At 40.0% G+C, this 16079-nt stretch overlaps 1 protein-coding gene across 11 annotated transcripts in view; it reads right to left on the bottom strand.

The window, feature by feature from the left end:
* Nucleotides 1–16079, bottom strand: part of EXD3 (exonuclease 3'-5' domain containing 3) — a 490105-nt gene that overhangs the window by 235724 nt on the left and 238302 nt on the right. For all 11 annotated transcript variants that reach the window (XM_056812745.1, XM_056812746.1, XM_056812748.1 and 8 more), the window contains 3 exons: nt 13102–13155; nt 12210–12349; nt 10323–10423 (listed from right to left, as the gene is read on the bottom strand). In XM_056812745.1, coding sequence (XP_056668723.1) covers nt 10323–10423; nt 12210–12349; nt 13102–13155 — 295 coding nt within the window. The remainder of the gene's footprint in view (nt 1–10322; nt 10424–12209; nt 12350–13101; nt 13156–16079) is intronic.

Genomic DNA, 16079 nt, shown 5'->3' with positions numbered 1-16079 from the left:
TAATCCTAACTTGGCTCTACTTTTCCTGGAGAACCTTAGCCAAGTTTTTTTTTTTTCCCTCTCTCTCTGGATCTTCATTTACCCACAAGTAGAATGATGTACTTAAATTAGATAGTTTCTAAGATCCTTTTCAGTTGTGATAAGTTGATAACTCCAAGGCCTGGGAGTCCAGAGATCTGAACAATATCTCTGTGCTGATAGCCCTTTTCTTATTTAATTAGCCTCATAGACTAGCCTTGGACTAGCCATCTTAGACAAGTCACTGAAATACATGGGATGGGCTGTACAGAGAAGAAGTATTGAGCCTGATTAAGACACAATTTTTGGTCCCAACACATCAAAGAACTAGGGCTAAGAATACATTAGTAACTAGAGATTGTTCCGTAGGATATACCATGGAAGTTCTCTGATCTTTTCAAAGGTCCTGCCTTCAGTCATTGTTCTGGAAGAATTCTTAGTTATCTTAATTTGTGATTTAGTTTGATGACATTCATCATGTCACTCTCTAAGAAAAAAGCATTTTCTTTTCATCAGCTTTTCAAACTGGAACATATCATCCCTAATAATTTATTACAGAATTTAACCCACTGAACCCAAGCTCATTAGTCAGGTACATGCGAATACTGCCAGGGATATCTTTCTCAAGGACAAGTGCTATTGGAATGGCAAGGCAGCAAGAGTATTGGACAATCTACTCTTGCTTGCAAATAGGCGTAAAACTTACAACTCTTGCTTCTTCCTTCTCTCTCTGTAAGGAAAGCTTTTCTCAAGACATCTACCCTGGGAGGGTGACAAAGGCAGTCATCCTCCCTCCCTGGCACGGGCTACTCCCCACCAGGGCTGCTGACAGTAGGAACAAGGACTCCCTCCAAGCCCTTCTGCAGGCAAAAACAGAGGCAAACTTTCTTCCAATACTACTATTGACTGTCTGCGCTGGCTAATGGCCATGATGAATTGGCAGTGACTTGGGAGGCTGCCACAATGACAATGTAGTCAGCCCCTAACAGGATTTATTTGGCCAGGGAGGGAACAACTATGCCAAACCCAGAAAAGTCCAACATGAAAATTTCCTGTTTGGGGCAGGATCCTGATAACAGTCCTTAAGCTCACAAAGGCCAGATTGTCATGCAGAAGAGGCTGGCCCTTTCTCTCTTCAGGAAAGTAAAAATAAAAGGGAAATTATCCACACTGAAATAGGTAGGATTTAGGATGGTGTTAAGAATACTTTTATGGCTAGCGAGGAGACACTGGAATTAGAAAGGCTAGGTAATCTTTTCTGGGTGTCTTTCTGGTTAGAATAGATTCTTATCATTCTGACATGGTCTTGAAGCCTCACTTTCTCTATGGAATCTTCACAGCCCTTACTTTTCTCATGTCTGGAAGTACTTAGAGTAGTTGGGTAAGGTGGTACACACCAGGAATCTCTAGGGAGGCTGGGGCTAGTGGATCACTTGAGCTGGGGAGTTCAGAGCTACGTGAGGGCTACCCAATCAGATGTCTGAACTAAGTCCTGCACAAGTATGGTGAACCACTAGGAAGGGAGAGGGGAAGCAGGGTGCAGTGCACAGTTATCAGGCTGCCTTGGGAAGAGTGAGATGGCCCGGGTCTGAAATGGAGCATGTGAAAGTTTCTGGACCAGTCAGCCTGGGAATTTGGGCTATAAGTGGCCAGATGATGTCCAGGCTGTGTGAGATGGGGAGACCCAGGCTCCCTCAAAAAACAGTGCTTGGAGTTTAAAAAACCAATCAATAAATTAACAAGAATTTATTAATAATAATTGTTAAGAATTAAATAGGTCTTTCATGTTAGTAAATTGTTTTATAATATCATTAGATCCTCAGAACAAACTTGTAAGGTAGGTATTATTATCCCCACTTAACAGATGAGCAAATTGAAATGGAAAGATTCAGTGACTTGCCCAGGATCACATCACTAGTAAATGTTGGAGATGATTCAAATTCAGTCTTCCTAATTCCAAATCGAGGGCTCTATCTACTGGACTATTCAGTTGCCTGGATGGGTGCTAGGGCTACAGACAAAAGCAAAACCATCCATGCTCTCAAGGAGCTTATCAGAGGAACTAACATATATACATATAAGTAAATATAACACTATATGCTTAATGGATCAAAGTAATTTTTTGGTGGGAAAGCACTATTAGCCTGGCAATCAAGAAAGGCTTATGTAATGAAAAGTTAAACTTCAAGGAAGGTTAGAGACTTTAAGAGGCAGAAATGAGGAGAGTGCATTTCAGGCTTAGGGGGTAGCAAGTGCTAAGGCATGGGGATGAGTGATGAAATGAGGTGTGAACAACAGTAAGAAAGCCAGTTTGGCTGGAGCATTAGAGTACATGAGTGGAAGTAAAATGTAATAAGGCTAGAAAGGTAGGCTGGAACCAGATTATAAAGGACTTTAAATACCAAAAAGAGGAGTGTATATGTGATCCTAGAGGCAAAAAGGGGTCATTTGGGCTTTCTGAGAAGGAGTGGGATGTAGTCAGGCCTATGCTTGGCAAATAAAGCTTGGGCAATTGTATGAAGGGGTAAATTAGGGAGGAGTGAGACAAGGTGGGAAGACCAATTAACAAGATAATGAAAAAATCAAGGAAGAGATGAGGAGGGTCTGAACTAGGATGCTGGATATATGAAAAAGAGAATGCTCTGGATGTAGAACCTATAAGATGTGGCAACTGATGATAAGATAAAGAGGGAGACAATGGAATTGCTGGTCAACTCTGGGAGGGAGGAGGGAAGAGGGGAGGAAGACAACATGAAACATGTAAGCACGGAAAAAAATTTTAAAATAAAAAAAAGATAAGGAGGGAGAGGAAGATTAAATAGTGAAAAATGACTCTGAGGTGGTGTACCTGGAGGAACAGAATAGAATGAGTTTGGGAACAGGCAAGGAGAATAAGTTCTGTTTTGAACCTATTGAATTTTGAAATGCTTATGGGACACATCCTGTTGGAAATGTCCATTAGAAGTTGTTGGTATGAAACCAAGAGGAGCAGGAGGCCTTGATATATAGACTTGGGAAACATTTACAAAGTGATGATAACTAAAACCAGCAGCTGGCAAGATCGCCAATCACAAAACTGAGAACTTAATAATTTTCTCTCTCTAATCATTTTGAGAGTCTAATCCATAAAGGCAGGGAGCACATTCTCCTAGTTTCTTGTCTCAGGCAAATACCTGTTGATTGGTTTAAAAGAAAAAGTAAGGATTAGATGGGCTCTTTGTTCTCTCTAGTTCATGGAGTCTGCTTCTCTGTCTCTAGGCTGAAGAGGAGGCTCAGAGTCAGTTAGAGGAAGTGATCCTCTGCATGTTCACTCAGGGAAGAAAAGAACGAGTCGTAAGGGAATATTTTGTGGGTAACACAGCTCCCTTCAAAGGGAGTGTCCAGGCAGTTTTCTGGGCAGGCATGCAGTAGAAAGCCCTACCTAGCTGCCTACCAGTAAATGGGCTAAAGAAAAGACTGTGTAAGGAGAAAAAGAAACCACTTCTTCTCAGGCTACTTAAGAGGAGATACAGCCTTACTCCAGAGGAAATAACTATGCTAGGTGTTTACCCTGTCCTTGCTTGTTTTCATTTAGACAGTAGACACATGAAGTCAGCAGAATCAGTGTTACTTAAGTCAGCCAGCCCTGAAAAACTTAACAATCATCATTTGATGAAAAAAAAAATTCTATGGCATCAAATGTCAATTTGGTAGAAACAAAGAAGAAAAACAACTGCTTGAGGATATGATTGGGGATGTAGACTCTAAACAACCCTAGTGCAAATACTAATAATATGGAAATAGATCTTGATCAATGACACATGTAAAACCCAGTGAAATTGCTCATTGGCTACGGGGCGGCAGGGGGAGAGGGAGGGAAACTATGAGGGAAAGAACATGAATCGTGTAACCATGGAAAAAATTCTAAATAAATTAAAAATGTCTATTTGGAGGGAGACTATGAAACCTCCTTCATTAACCACCATTTCAAGAATACAGAAATATTCCCCAGGTGATGAATCTGTAAATGCAATAATGGTGACATAGGCCCACAGCACAGCTCTGTCTGACCATAGCTCTGGGATTCTATGGTTTTGCTCAAGCAACTTCACTCTTATTGTTGAATAGGAGATAGTCCCCACTTGTGCTTATATCTATCCTGTCATCCCTCACAGTATATATTACTGAATGAGCAACATTTCCTAATATAGCAAGATGGTTCTGAATTAGTTTTCAATTTCAAATTCAGGTTATTACAATATTGATATCTATTTTTTCTGCAGCTCTAACTCTAAACTAACTCATCTGGCTGATTTTTAGGAGCATATTACAATTCTGCAAAAGGCATGATGACCACAAAATCTCTTTTGGCAATGAGGGTGTGATGTCCAGCCTGGGAGTTAAGTCTAAGGAAAGAGATGCTCTTACTTCACCTGAGAAAACCCTTTGAATCCTGTATAGTCCTCTTCTGCCCTCTGCTGTTTCTATCTCATCATCCTCTTACCTGAGAAAGATTTCCTTAGAAACCCAATCCAGTACAACACCCCCATTTTACAAAAGGAAAACGAGATCCAGAAAGAGTAAAGGATGTGTCCCAGCTTACATGATTTGTTACAAAACCAAGATTACAATCCAGGCCTCCTTATTCCTAAATTCAAGACAACCATTTTGTCATTTAAGTTTTCAAATCAATGGTTATTTTTACTTGATAATATATCAACCAATTACCACACAGTCAGAATATTAGAATATTAGAGCTGAAAAGGACCTTAGTGATCTAGTTCCACGTGTTTTCTATCACTTCCTGTCTCCTCACTCCCCACTGCCCAGAGGATCAAGGTTAAATTCAGATGCCTGGCTTCTATTCAAGGCTCTCTATAACTCATCCTCAACCTACTTCTTCAACTTAATCTCACACTGTTCTCAGATACAAACCCTCTTTCATTCAAATCAATTTCTTCATTATCCCTTAAACGCACATGTCCTTTAGGGCCCAAATCAAATCTGTGAACCTCCTCTAACTTGGCCAGTCCAATGATTTGTTCTTCTGAACTCCTAGGCACATGTGGGTTGAACTCCATAGTAACAATAATAAATCATATTTATATAGTGCTTTAAGGTTTACAAAATATTTTACTAGCTAAAACTCTTTGAAAAAGATAGTACAAGGAACTTCATTCCCATTTTGAAGAAAGGTAATCTTGCTCAGGATCACATACAATACTCCTGCAGTCTGGAGTGAACCACATTACTAAGGCATGCCTTCATTACCTATTGTGTCTCAGCATTCTTTGTTTCATAGAAATAAATCTTATCTCTCCATGAAACTGTCAGCAACTTGAGTGCAAGGAGAGAAATCATGGGTGTGCCAGCATTTTGGAAGTATAAAGTGCTTTATCAATCACAATTCTCAGCCTGTCTCTTTATACCCTCATAGCATTTCCTTCAGAACCCAGCCACACAGATGCTTAATAAATACTTTCTGAATTAAACTAAATTTATTTTTCTCTACCTGCTGATAGGCAAGTCAGAGCCTAACCCCAACCCTTTGAAGTAAAGTAACTGGCCTGGAGTGATTCAAGAAGGAGCAGCAGGCCAGAGAGGATGAACCTGGAATGATACCATCAGGGAAAAGAGGACCTAACAGAGAACATGGAGCTGGGAAGCCCAAGATGCTAAATTCATTAATGTTGAACAGAGAGCATCAGGAGCACTACTGTACAGTGCTATTATGATAGACATATTAACTGCTGGCACTGACACAGTGTTAAAATGTGTATAAAGCATTTTAAAACATTACTTCATTTGCTCCTCACAACAACCCTGAGAGGTAGGTACTATGATCTCCCTTTTACAGCTAAAATGAGAGCTATGTGATTTGTTCAATGTCACACAACTAGACAATTTCTGAGTCAGAATTCAAATCCAAGCCTTCAGGATGCCAAGTCCAGTAATCTATCCACTCTGTTATTCTATCTCTCAAAATCACTTGGGGGTGGCTACAAGCACACACTTGCTCCTGCATGTCCCCTACTCTGCTATTTCTGTTCTAAAAAAATTACTCCAATTTGTCTAGGAAGGATCATGAATGTGGACTGGGGCAGAAAAATATGCACCTTGAGAAATATATCTCAAGTTTTTTATCCTTTTCATGGTATGAGAGTGTACCCCTAGAGATCAAGAATCCTTCTTTATATGATTCTAGAGTCTGTTTTTTAAAAGTAAACATCTAGAAAAGGAAATGATAATCACCAGAAGCCATTATAGATTCATCAAGAACAGGTTGGGCCAGCATAACCTCATTTACTTTTTTGGCAGGGGTGCTAGGCTACTGAAACAGGGAATGTGATGATGGTAAAGTTAGATGGATTGGGAATTGGTTGAGTGGCTACATTCAAAGCACAATAACCACTAGTTCAATGTCCACTTGGAAGAAGGTCTTTAGGGAAAGTTTCCAGGAATCTTGCCTTGACCCCATACAATTTAACATTTATAAATGAATTGGGTAAAGGCAAATGGTATGTTTATTAGATTTGCAGTTGGTGTGAAGCTGAGAAAGAGAGCTAACACACTGGTTGCCAGAATTGGGATTTTAAAAGACCTCGAAAGACAAGAACATTGTGCCAAATCTAAATAGACTTAAATAAGGATAGAGATAAAAGTTTTATCCTTGGATTCAAGAAATCAATTTTAAAAAATATAAGATAGAGGATGCATAGCAAGCATAACAGTTAACCTGAAAAAATAGGGGAGTTTTAGTGGACTGCAATCTGAGCCACAGACCTCTCTCTCTTACTCTATTCTTCTATAAGTGAAGCAGGTTCAGTTCCTTCACCCCCTCCACACACAGAAAGTTATTGTTTCTTGACACTTCACAACCTTGGATGTTTTACTCTGTACATTTTCTAGTTTGCCAATGTCCCTTCTAACATGTGTTATCCATATCCAGCACTGAACACAATGCTAAGATTTGGTTCAACAGGACAGAGTACAATGATGCTATCATTTCCCTCTTTCTGGATGTTGGACTTCTTTTGATGCAGCCTAAGATCCCATTCATTTTTTTAGCAGCCACATCACACTGTTGGCTCCTGTTATGCTAAACAACTTGACTAGGTCCCATGGCTAACATCCAAAGCAGGAAGTGATCCTCCCCTACTTCCCTCCCAAATGTTCAGTCTTCATAAGCACCTGGACACCCACTCACTCCCAGCAAAACTTGCTGTGTTTACATTGTTCTGGAAAGCACTTAGGAGCTATAGCAACACATGCTACATAAACAAATACTAGGAATACAGAAGACTAATAAATGCTGTGGATCTACATCTGGCCATTAGGAAGCAATTAGCACCTCCCTTACATTCATTAGTTCTGCAATCACTTCATTTATTCATTCAACATGAATTTATTAAATACCTACTATGTGTTATGGCCCAGTAGTAGGGTATAGGCCAAGAAAAAAGAAATGGAAGAGGAAGTGGCTGCCTTCAAAGGCTTGGCAGTCATGTTAAGGAAACATAACAGAGCCATGAAACAGCTAAGGAACAACACGACAGTCTGTGCTAAGTGCCAGAATCTGTGGTACAGAGCAGAAACTCTGTAAGAACTTTGAAGAGAGAAGTGGTCATGGAAGGCCTTGGGCAGAAGAGGGACTCAAGTTGGGTCCTAAACAATCAGGAGGACACAGCTTGGGAGAGAGGCTCAGGGTGGGCATTTTGGATTGTTAGTGGGAGGTGGAAAAGGCAGAGCATAGAATGAACAATGTTCTCCTGAGCTGGAATGAGTAGGATGTGTTTGGAGGACACTGTGTGCCGGCATGGTGGAAAGTCCCAAGCATAAGCATTGAGAAAGATGAAGACAAGGCTCCAGTCTCTGAGAAGTATATGGGGTGTCCCAAAAATGTCAGCACAGCTTTTAAGTTTTAATAACTTCAGAAATATAAATGCTACAAACTGATCAAAAAAGTCTGAAAAATTAAATGCTTAACATTTTAAAATATTGAGACATTTTGTTGATTTTTGAACTTTGTAAAAACTTTCATCAATTGCTCTTTGAAAGGATGCATTTATAATCCTTGCCTTAAGGCCATCCAAAGAATGAGGTTTTGATGCATACATAATTGTTCTGAAGTGACCCCACCACAAAAAGTCTAATGGAAATGGATCAGGTAACCAAAGTGGCCAAGCAGAAGGACTTTCTCTACCAATTCACTGTTTTGAGGTGTCATCCAAAAATGTTCTACATACAACTCATAATGATTGGATACATTATCTTTTAAAACTGACATTTTATTATTTAAAATTCACAAAACTAAGTGGAAAAGAAATTGAAATTAAGCTTTTAGTCATAAGAAGTGATGAGCAGGCTAATTAAAAAAACTCGTAAAGAACTACACGGGATAATGAACAGTGAAATGGGTAGAACCTAGAGAATATTATACACAGCTACAGAACTAATACTGAAAGAATACACTGAGAATATTACCTTCAGATTGTGAACTGAAAGGTGAAAACATGAAAGACTTAATTTGTAAGAACATGTCAATCTCCTGCACGATACTTTCTGTGATCCGGGGCAGTTGGGAAGAGGCTGGGATGTTTGTGGAAGGGATTTATTATGTAGATATGAAGAAAAGTCAGCTAAACATAAAAGAGATTTGTATTTCATATATGTGCATTCTTCTTTTTCTTCGTAGATAGAGATTCTTGTTTTATTTGGTTTTGTAAAATTTAGAATAAGAAAAATAAGATAAAATAAATTAGGTTTTCAAGTGATGTCTCTAGAAGTTTATAGCTTTAGACTTTTGAAATCATGAAAACTTAAAACTGCACTCAGACTTTTTGGTATACCCTATATATCCTACAATAGTTGGAGATAAAAGACATACATCCTTTTCAAAGTTAGAGAACAGCTTTAAAGTATAAGAAGACAGCATAAGATAATCACAGCAAATGTCAGATATTCCAATTCAAATAAACATCATGATTGACTAGAGTCTTAAAAAGTTTCCCAAAGATTTCTCTTGAATGAAATTTGGGATTTTGGCTAATGACAAGAAGAACCAGGGCATTCCATAAAGGGGAGAAAGCATGAGCAAAGTCACAGAGACCAAAATGAGGCTTGCCTAAGAGGAAGAGAAGGTCAGAGTAATGGAACTCCAGAGCTTGCCAGGTGGATGGCTGATTTTTCTCCTAATGATGCTAATGGCCACAGTACACAGTGGGTACAGGCTCTCTTCTGGCCTCAATCTGTGATATCCTGCTGATTTTTAATGAACAGTATGGAAAAGAAGTCTTTAGATCCCCTTAGGGAAGTTAGGTTTTTAGAATTGACAGCAGGGCCTCTGATACCAGCAAAACTGAAGCTTTGAGTCAGGCTCTTTGCTCTGGGTCTGGGTAGAATGGGACACAAATTGCTTTCTTGTGGGGAAAAGGAAGAGAAGATAGGATAGAAATCCAGACAGAGTTGAAGAATGCACCCAAGTAAACTCTACTAGCCTTTGGCAGGAAACCAGCCTGCAGAGACATGCTTCCTTCAGCTCCCTTTATGGGGAAGAATGGTACGTTGCTCTCAGAGCCAGCCAAATTCCCTCAGTCCCTCAGGAGTTCAGAGGCAGGGGAAGAGGAGAGGCATACAACATCCCGTCTGCTTGACCAAGTGGCAATGAATGCAGACTAGGGCCTGCTGAGTGACCCAGAGGCTCCTGCTGGGAACCTGTTCCCTATTTCATGCCCCCTGCTTCTCCAATTGGAATACAAAGCAATGTAATGAACAGATTGGGAAGAATAGCCTCGGACTGAAGGGGAAGTTATTTAAATAACCCCTCTGAACACCATAAATTCTGTTTTGTTTTGTTTTGTTTTCTAAATGAGTTGCCATAATAGTATAAATATCCTTTAACTATAGCCTCTCTCCTCCAACCAAATTCAAGATGGACTGCTGCCATGTTTCTTTTCTCTGCCCTGGGTAAGTGCTTCCTCACTGGAAGCCTGAATGAGTTATGGGTGACCTATTCCACTAGGAGATAGAATGATAACTCATAGCTGAATATCCGAATCCAGTGACTTGAGCTCTTTTGGAGGTCAGGATTTATTTCATACCACAGGATGAAACAGCACACTACTAGTCACTAGCATCCAACACTGACAACAGAAGTGACTGTTTCCATAATTCACAGGCTCCACTTTGAGCTGACATCAATTAAAACTGATGCGACCACTGCTCAGGACTAGTTCCTGATTTCTGTGGGCCTCGATGGAAAAGCCTTCTTTGGGTATCAAGAAGAAATCTACCAGAGAAATGATCCATAAGAAAGTCCTACACACCTGGGTCTAGGTTGTACTGGCCCAGCAGCCTGAAGACAAGTTTGCTCAGCATTTTCTGATTCAGTTTGTCTACTCTTGAGGGAGGTACATTTTGATATTGTCTGCAAAAAACAAACAAACAAACAAACAATAAAAACAACAACAACCAAGCAAGTACATCATCACAGGTTTCTTCCATAGCTTGTTCTTTTACTAATATTACTGGTGCTATGTCAGAGCAGGAGCGTTAAAGGCAAGGGACCTGCTTTTTTTTCACTCTCTTCTTTAGCCAGGCCTGGGAGATGCTTATGGGACCATGCATCTTCACAGTACTGAATTTAGGGCCCTAGAAGATTCTAGCCAATTTAATTCAATACACATTTATTCAGCATATACAATATGAAAGGCTAATATAATATACAAGGCATGTTGCATAAAAAGACAGATAAGACATACTCTCAAGGTGCTTTTAACCTAATGGGGAAGATAAGACAAACATTTTTGCTGTTGAGTCGTTTCAGTTGTATCCCACTCTTTGTGATCCAATTTTGGGGTTTCCTTGGCAAAGATGCTGGAGTGGCTTGCCATTTCCTTCTCCAGCTCATTTTACACACGAGGAAACTGGGGCCAACAGGGTTAAATGACTTGCCCAGTGTCACAAAGTTAGTAGGTATCTGAGGCTAGATTTTGAACATGGTCTTCTTGACTCCAGGCCTGGGGTTCTATCTACTGTGTCACTTAGCTGCCCTTAGGACAAACATGTTTAGAAATGAATAATGATGATAATTATAATAACTAACATTTATATAGCAGTATGTGTTGGGCATTGTATTAAGCACTTTGCAATTATTATCTCATGTAATGACAACAATAGTCATAGGTAATTTATAAAGTGCTTATTATGCAGTAGGCACTATGCTAAGTGCTTTACAATTATTGTTTCATTTGATCCTCATGACAGCCCTATGAGGTAAGCTTTATTTTTTTTTCCATTTTACAGATGAGGAGATTGAGGAGAGCAGAGATTAAATTGCCCAGGGTCAATAATCAATAAGTATCTGAGGCCACATTTGAACTTGAGTCTTTCTGGTACCCTTATCCATTGTGCCACCTGGCTGCCCCTATACAAGAGAGAAATAAGTGCAAAAGAGAGTCAGGCAAAGTGCTAGGAGAAAGCTGAGGAAGGAGTAGCTTCACTCTTTCCCAAATGGTGAAGGATGCCCAGAAGCAGGAACCAAGTCTGATGTGAGAGGATGTAGCACAAGGAGTCACCCCTGCAACACATCAGTCTATTTCACTCCATCACAGCAGACAGAAGGAGACAATAGCAAGGCACACACACACGCAGACATACACACAGCTACACTCACAGGCTATGCCCAGAGCCTCTGGCCTCTCTGTTGGTCTCTTGGCTCCATCAGCAGAGACTTAACTTCTAGGAATTCTTAGTGTCTTCATGGGTAAATGGGATTAAATCTTGCACCAAAAGAACAGGGAAGATGTGAGTGTATGCAAGAGTTATATAAATGTGAGGAAAAATTTCGATTAGTTCCTGGGGCAGCAACTTCTGCTCATACTGATTAAAGAAATGTAGAGAATTAAAATGGTTGTTTGTTCCTTCTCCAATGAAGGGTAATTTTCCAAAGTCTCTTTGAAGAGAACCCAAATGAAGGAAATCTGATTAGTCTATAACTTGTGAAGCCCCATTAACTGCTTAAAATCTCTTCAGAGATGTGGTTCTGAAACCTCTGAGGGAGCTGGCTCTAAAACTTTTGCTCAGTCATCTGGCCCCAGAACCCTTTGAGGTGCTATGTTCTCTGTTTCTCAGATGCCTGGCTTAAGTGCCTGAGTCCAGATAGCTAAAGTAGATTGCAAAGAATCTCTCTATGGCATCTCTGTATTACTCACCTGGCAATATCTCTAGTGTTAAAGGTGGGATGACACCATGTGTCCAAAACCTGTAATAGTTGGCTCTGGAGATGTGGATAGTCGGCCACATAGTCCTTGACAAGGTTTGCTTTATCTTGAAGAAGCAGGGGCGTGCACATCTAGAGTGGAAGTAAGGAAACCAGCCACAAATAAACAATCGGGCTGTGATGTCCACTTTGTAATAAGTAGAACAGTCAGGCCTGAGGTCCAGAAAGTTTGAGAAGCCCAGGAAGGGGAAAGCTCTGAGATAAAAACATGATGATGGCACTAAATGTCGGACATCATGCCTATAACCCAAGTTGTGGCAGGTGCATCATATAGAGCACTATGGGCTTGAGCACCAGATAGGTTACACTTAGTAAGAGAAAAGGAATGAAAACATCATTAGGTTTCTTTAGCTCTTTTAGGTTTAAAATAAAAAAGGATAAAAAAATAAGCCATTTAGTTATAAAGAAATTGAACCAGTCTCAATGCATTAAGTGCAGGTCATCATTAGTTTCTTAGGGTAGTGTAAGGGGTTGTCCAATGGGATTCCTCAGATTTGCTTTACAGTTCTGACAATAGTGGAAAAAAAGAGACCATGACATTCTAAGATCCAAATTTCTTTCTATTGATACAGCATCCATTCTGAACCCTGGCAAGCCTGTCAAATGAGCTTTTTCCTTGGCTTGTGGACAGCATTCTTTTCCTACCCTTCCCTCAAGACTCTGCCTAGCTAATGTGGAATCTCACCCCCACCTACCTCTGAGAGCCCAAGGAGAATTATCACTGCAAAGAAGGAACATTGTGCTATGTTGAGGATGTTTTGGGTTCTGATTCTGTTGAAGCTTCTTGACTCTTAACACATTGTATATGCAAACAAATGACTTACCTTTTCAACATCCAATTCTGGCTGTAACTTTAGCTTTGTGCATAGTATGACTGCCTGGAAAATACAGAGAAGAGAACCGATTTTTCACATGTATCTGAAAGAACAGCAATATGATTGAAAGAAGGGTAAAACATTCAGGATGATCTTTCTGCTATTTCTACTTAGAAATGTGAGTACCCAACTAACATTAAGCCATATTTAGTGATGCCTTTCTACAAATTCAATGGTACCCTTTGCATTGCACAGGGGTCCTGTCCTGACCTGATTGGCCTATAAAACAGGAACCACCTGGTTTTGGAGGGCAGCTGGAGAGGAGGGCTGCCTCCCAAGCAAGACCTCTCTGTGGTCCTGTGACCACTGATTTTTAAAAGTGGAGAATTAGAAAAGCATTGAATAGACCTCCTGCCATTTAAGATGCTAGATTCTAGGAGAGAAGGCAATGGTGATTCAAACTTTGCACACAATTTGATTTCCTCATTTTACCCTTCTTTTAGTTGTCTAGTCTTTCTCTGCCTCTTTTCCCTAAACTCTGCTCACTCTTCTCTCTGCTCCCTCCAAATCCCTCATCAACATTAAGTATCCAATGTCTCTCCCAGAGAGAGCCTCAATTCAGCTCCAATGGCTGATGATAGTTCTGTGCAGCCCCATAGAGGTGTAGAATATGAGGAGCTAGAGGCAAGACAGGGGATCCCTAGTGGCTCTATCCTGGCTCCCCAGCTCTGGCACTCTGGTCTTGGTCCTCCACTAGCACTCAGACATGTATGGGGAGGGAGATGAAGAGACATTAGACAGAGTGCTCTGTCCAGGCCTACAGATCATTTGTCTATGAACTGTACTGACTCCTGGAGTATTTGTCCATTAACTACTTGGAAGGTGAGGAAGAAAAGGAGCTGATTAAATATTACCCTAGAATAAGGGCTCTTAACCCTTGAATTTTTTAATACTCTGATAACTGTTTTCCAATAGAATTAGTTTCCTTTGTAATCCTATGTATTTCATTTTATGCATTCAAAACCAAAATTCTAAGAAGAGGTCTGAAGGTTTCACCAAATTACCAAAGGGGTTCACAAAGAGGCTAAGAACCCCAGCCTTAGAATAAATCAATACCCATCAATATTTTGGTTTAGAATCATTCTTTCTAACTTTAAGGAATATAAAAATTCTAAACCTTTTTCACTAATGAGAAACCCAATCATGGCTGAACCAAACCAAAAAGCTGCACAATAGTTAATCTGAAGCCAATTCCATTGGGATGCTCCTGAAAGTGAACTAAAAAATTCCTGTCTCAGAGAACTCGCCCATAAAAGAATACACTTCCCCTAGGCAGAGTTGCCCCTTTTTCTGGAATCCTATATGGGATTTCACCATGCCCACAATCCACAAGAGAAAACGTTTTCTCTAGCTCTGACTACCATCACGTACTGCTGACTTTTCTGGTGCTATTAATAATTCCCATAGATCGAGCTCTCATTACATATAAAAATAACAGGCATGAACAAACATACAGACAGGCATACAGGCTACATTAAGCTATTCTCCCATCTGCCCATCCCCCTCTTTTTTTTCACAACACAGATCAAAATAGAAGCATGGGAAAGGTTCTGGCCACTTCTTCCAGTTCCCTTCCCTACCCTATAGACTGCATTCATGCAGAGATGAGAGGGGGTGGAGTAAAGGATAGGGGTAAGCATAAGCTTGAAGAAGCCTTTTCATTCCCCTGCCACTTGGTCTGGCTTCCATGTAGCCAGTTCCCTTCGTTCCGATTTCTTGACCTTTGCTAACAATTCCTCTTTCGATGGGTTCTTCTCAAATATGATAACTGTCCCAGAGGCTGAGCATAGGGAAACCCTCTGCTCAAAATCTATCCAAGAGTAAGGAATGTCTATGAGGGTCTCCTAGGTAGGCTCCTTCCAGGATACTTCCCATAAGTAAACCTTTCTACTATTTGGACACATTTTCCTTAGTGAGAATTGCTTGAAACAGCAATATGGTCATTTGTCACTGGGCTATTATCTGGAAAAATACTAAGTGGCACTATCTAAGGAGAAAGCTTTAAAAAGCATTTTCAACATGTTTAAACAGAAGTTTGACTTAAACTTACTCTCTTCAGAAAATTAGGCCCCCTTTCACATGGAATAAAGGAAATCACTTTTTTCCCCCCAAGTAGAAACTTTTATAGTTTCTACTCGGGGGACAAAACTTCTAATTATTCACCTTAACTCTATCAATATAAAAGCTTTAGGCAAAGATTCCTCAACCCCTCGATTTCTTAACTCAATAAGCTGACTCTACAAAGAATGAACACTCCCATAGGAATAGAAATTACACTTTGTTATATATACATAAATACACTATCATTTAGCTGAAAATTTGATAAAACCATGGTATTAGGGAGAGTGCTTAATCTTAGAAATCTAAGTTTGGTATAAATTCAATAAGCAAACTATTCTCATGTATTTGGCAAAGAAAAAAAAGCAGAGAGGTTACAACATGGGAGAATAGTGAGAATAAAACAAAACATCTGCTATAATGGTAAAGTGGAATGTTTTAAATAGTCTGAAATGCAACTTCTTTCTGAAAATATAGGGGAATATATTTCCTGACTACCATTCATTGATCTTTTGCATGGATATGTAATATGAATGTGGAAAGTGAACTAGAAATTTCATTAAGAAGACACCAATGAAGGAAAACATCCCATAGGAGAGATTGCTCAGTGCAGGGAAACCTCCAGATGCCTGCAGAGTCAACAGCTGCAACACCCAGCTAAGGAGAGGCTCACAGCTGCCTTGCTGGGACTTTCACATCTGATTTTAAGAAAAGGGAAAATGGGCTCAACTTATAGCTAGGAAACTGGTCAACTGGGTTGTCCTTAGTCATATATATTCTATTTACTTATAGAACCGAATGCTTGCTCACTATACAAAGCATTTGTTTCTAGGTAGTGACACCCAGTGTAAAATTGAGGGAAAGGAATT

Source organism: Monodelphis domestica, chromosome 1 (genome assembly GCF_027887165.1).
Source record: "Monodelphis domestica isolate mMonDom1 chromosome 1, mMonDom1.pri, whole genome shotgun sequence".
Taxonomy (NCBI): Eukaryota; Metazoa; Chordata; class Mammalia; order Didelphimorphia; family Didelphidae; genus Monodelphis; species Monodelphis domestica.
Note: the sequence above shows the minus strand (reverse complement) of the source record. Positions and strands in the feature narration are given on the sequence as shown.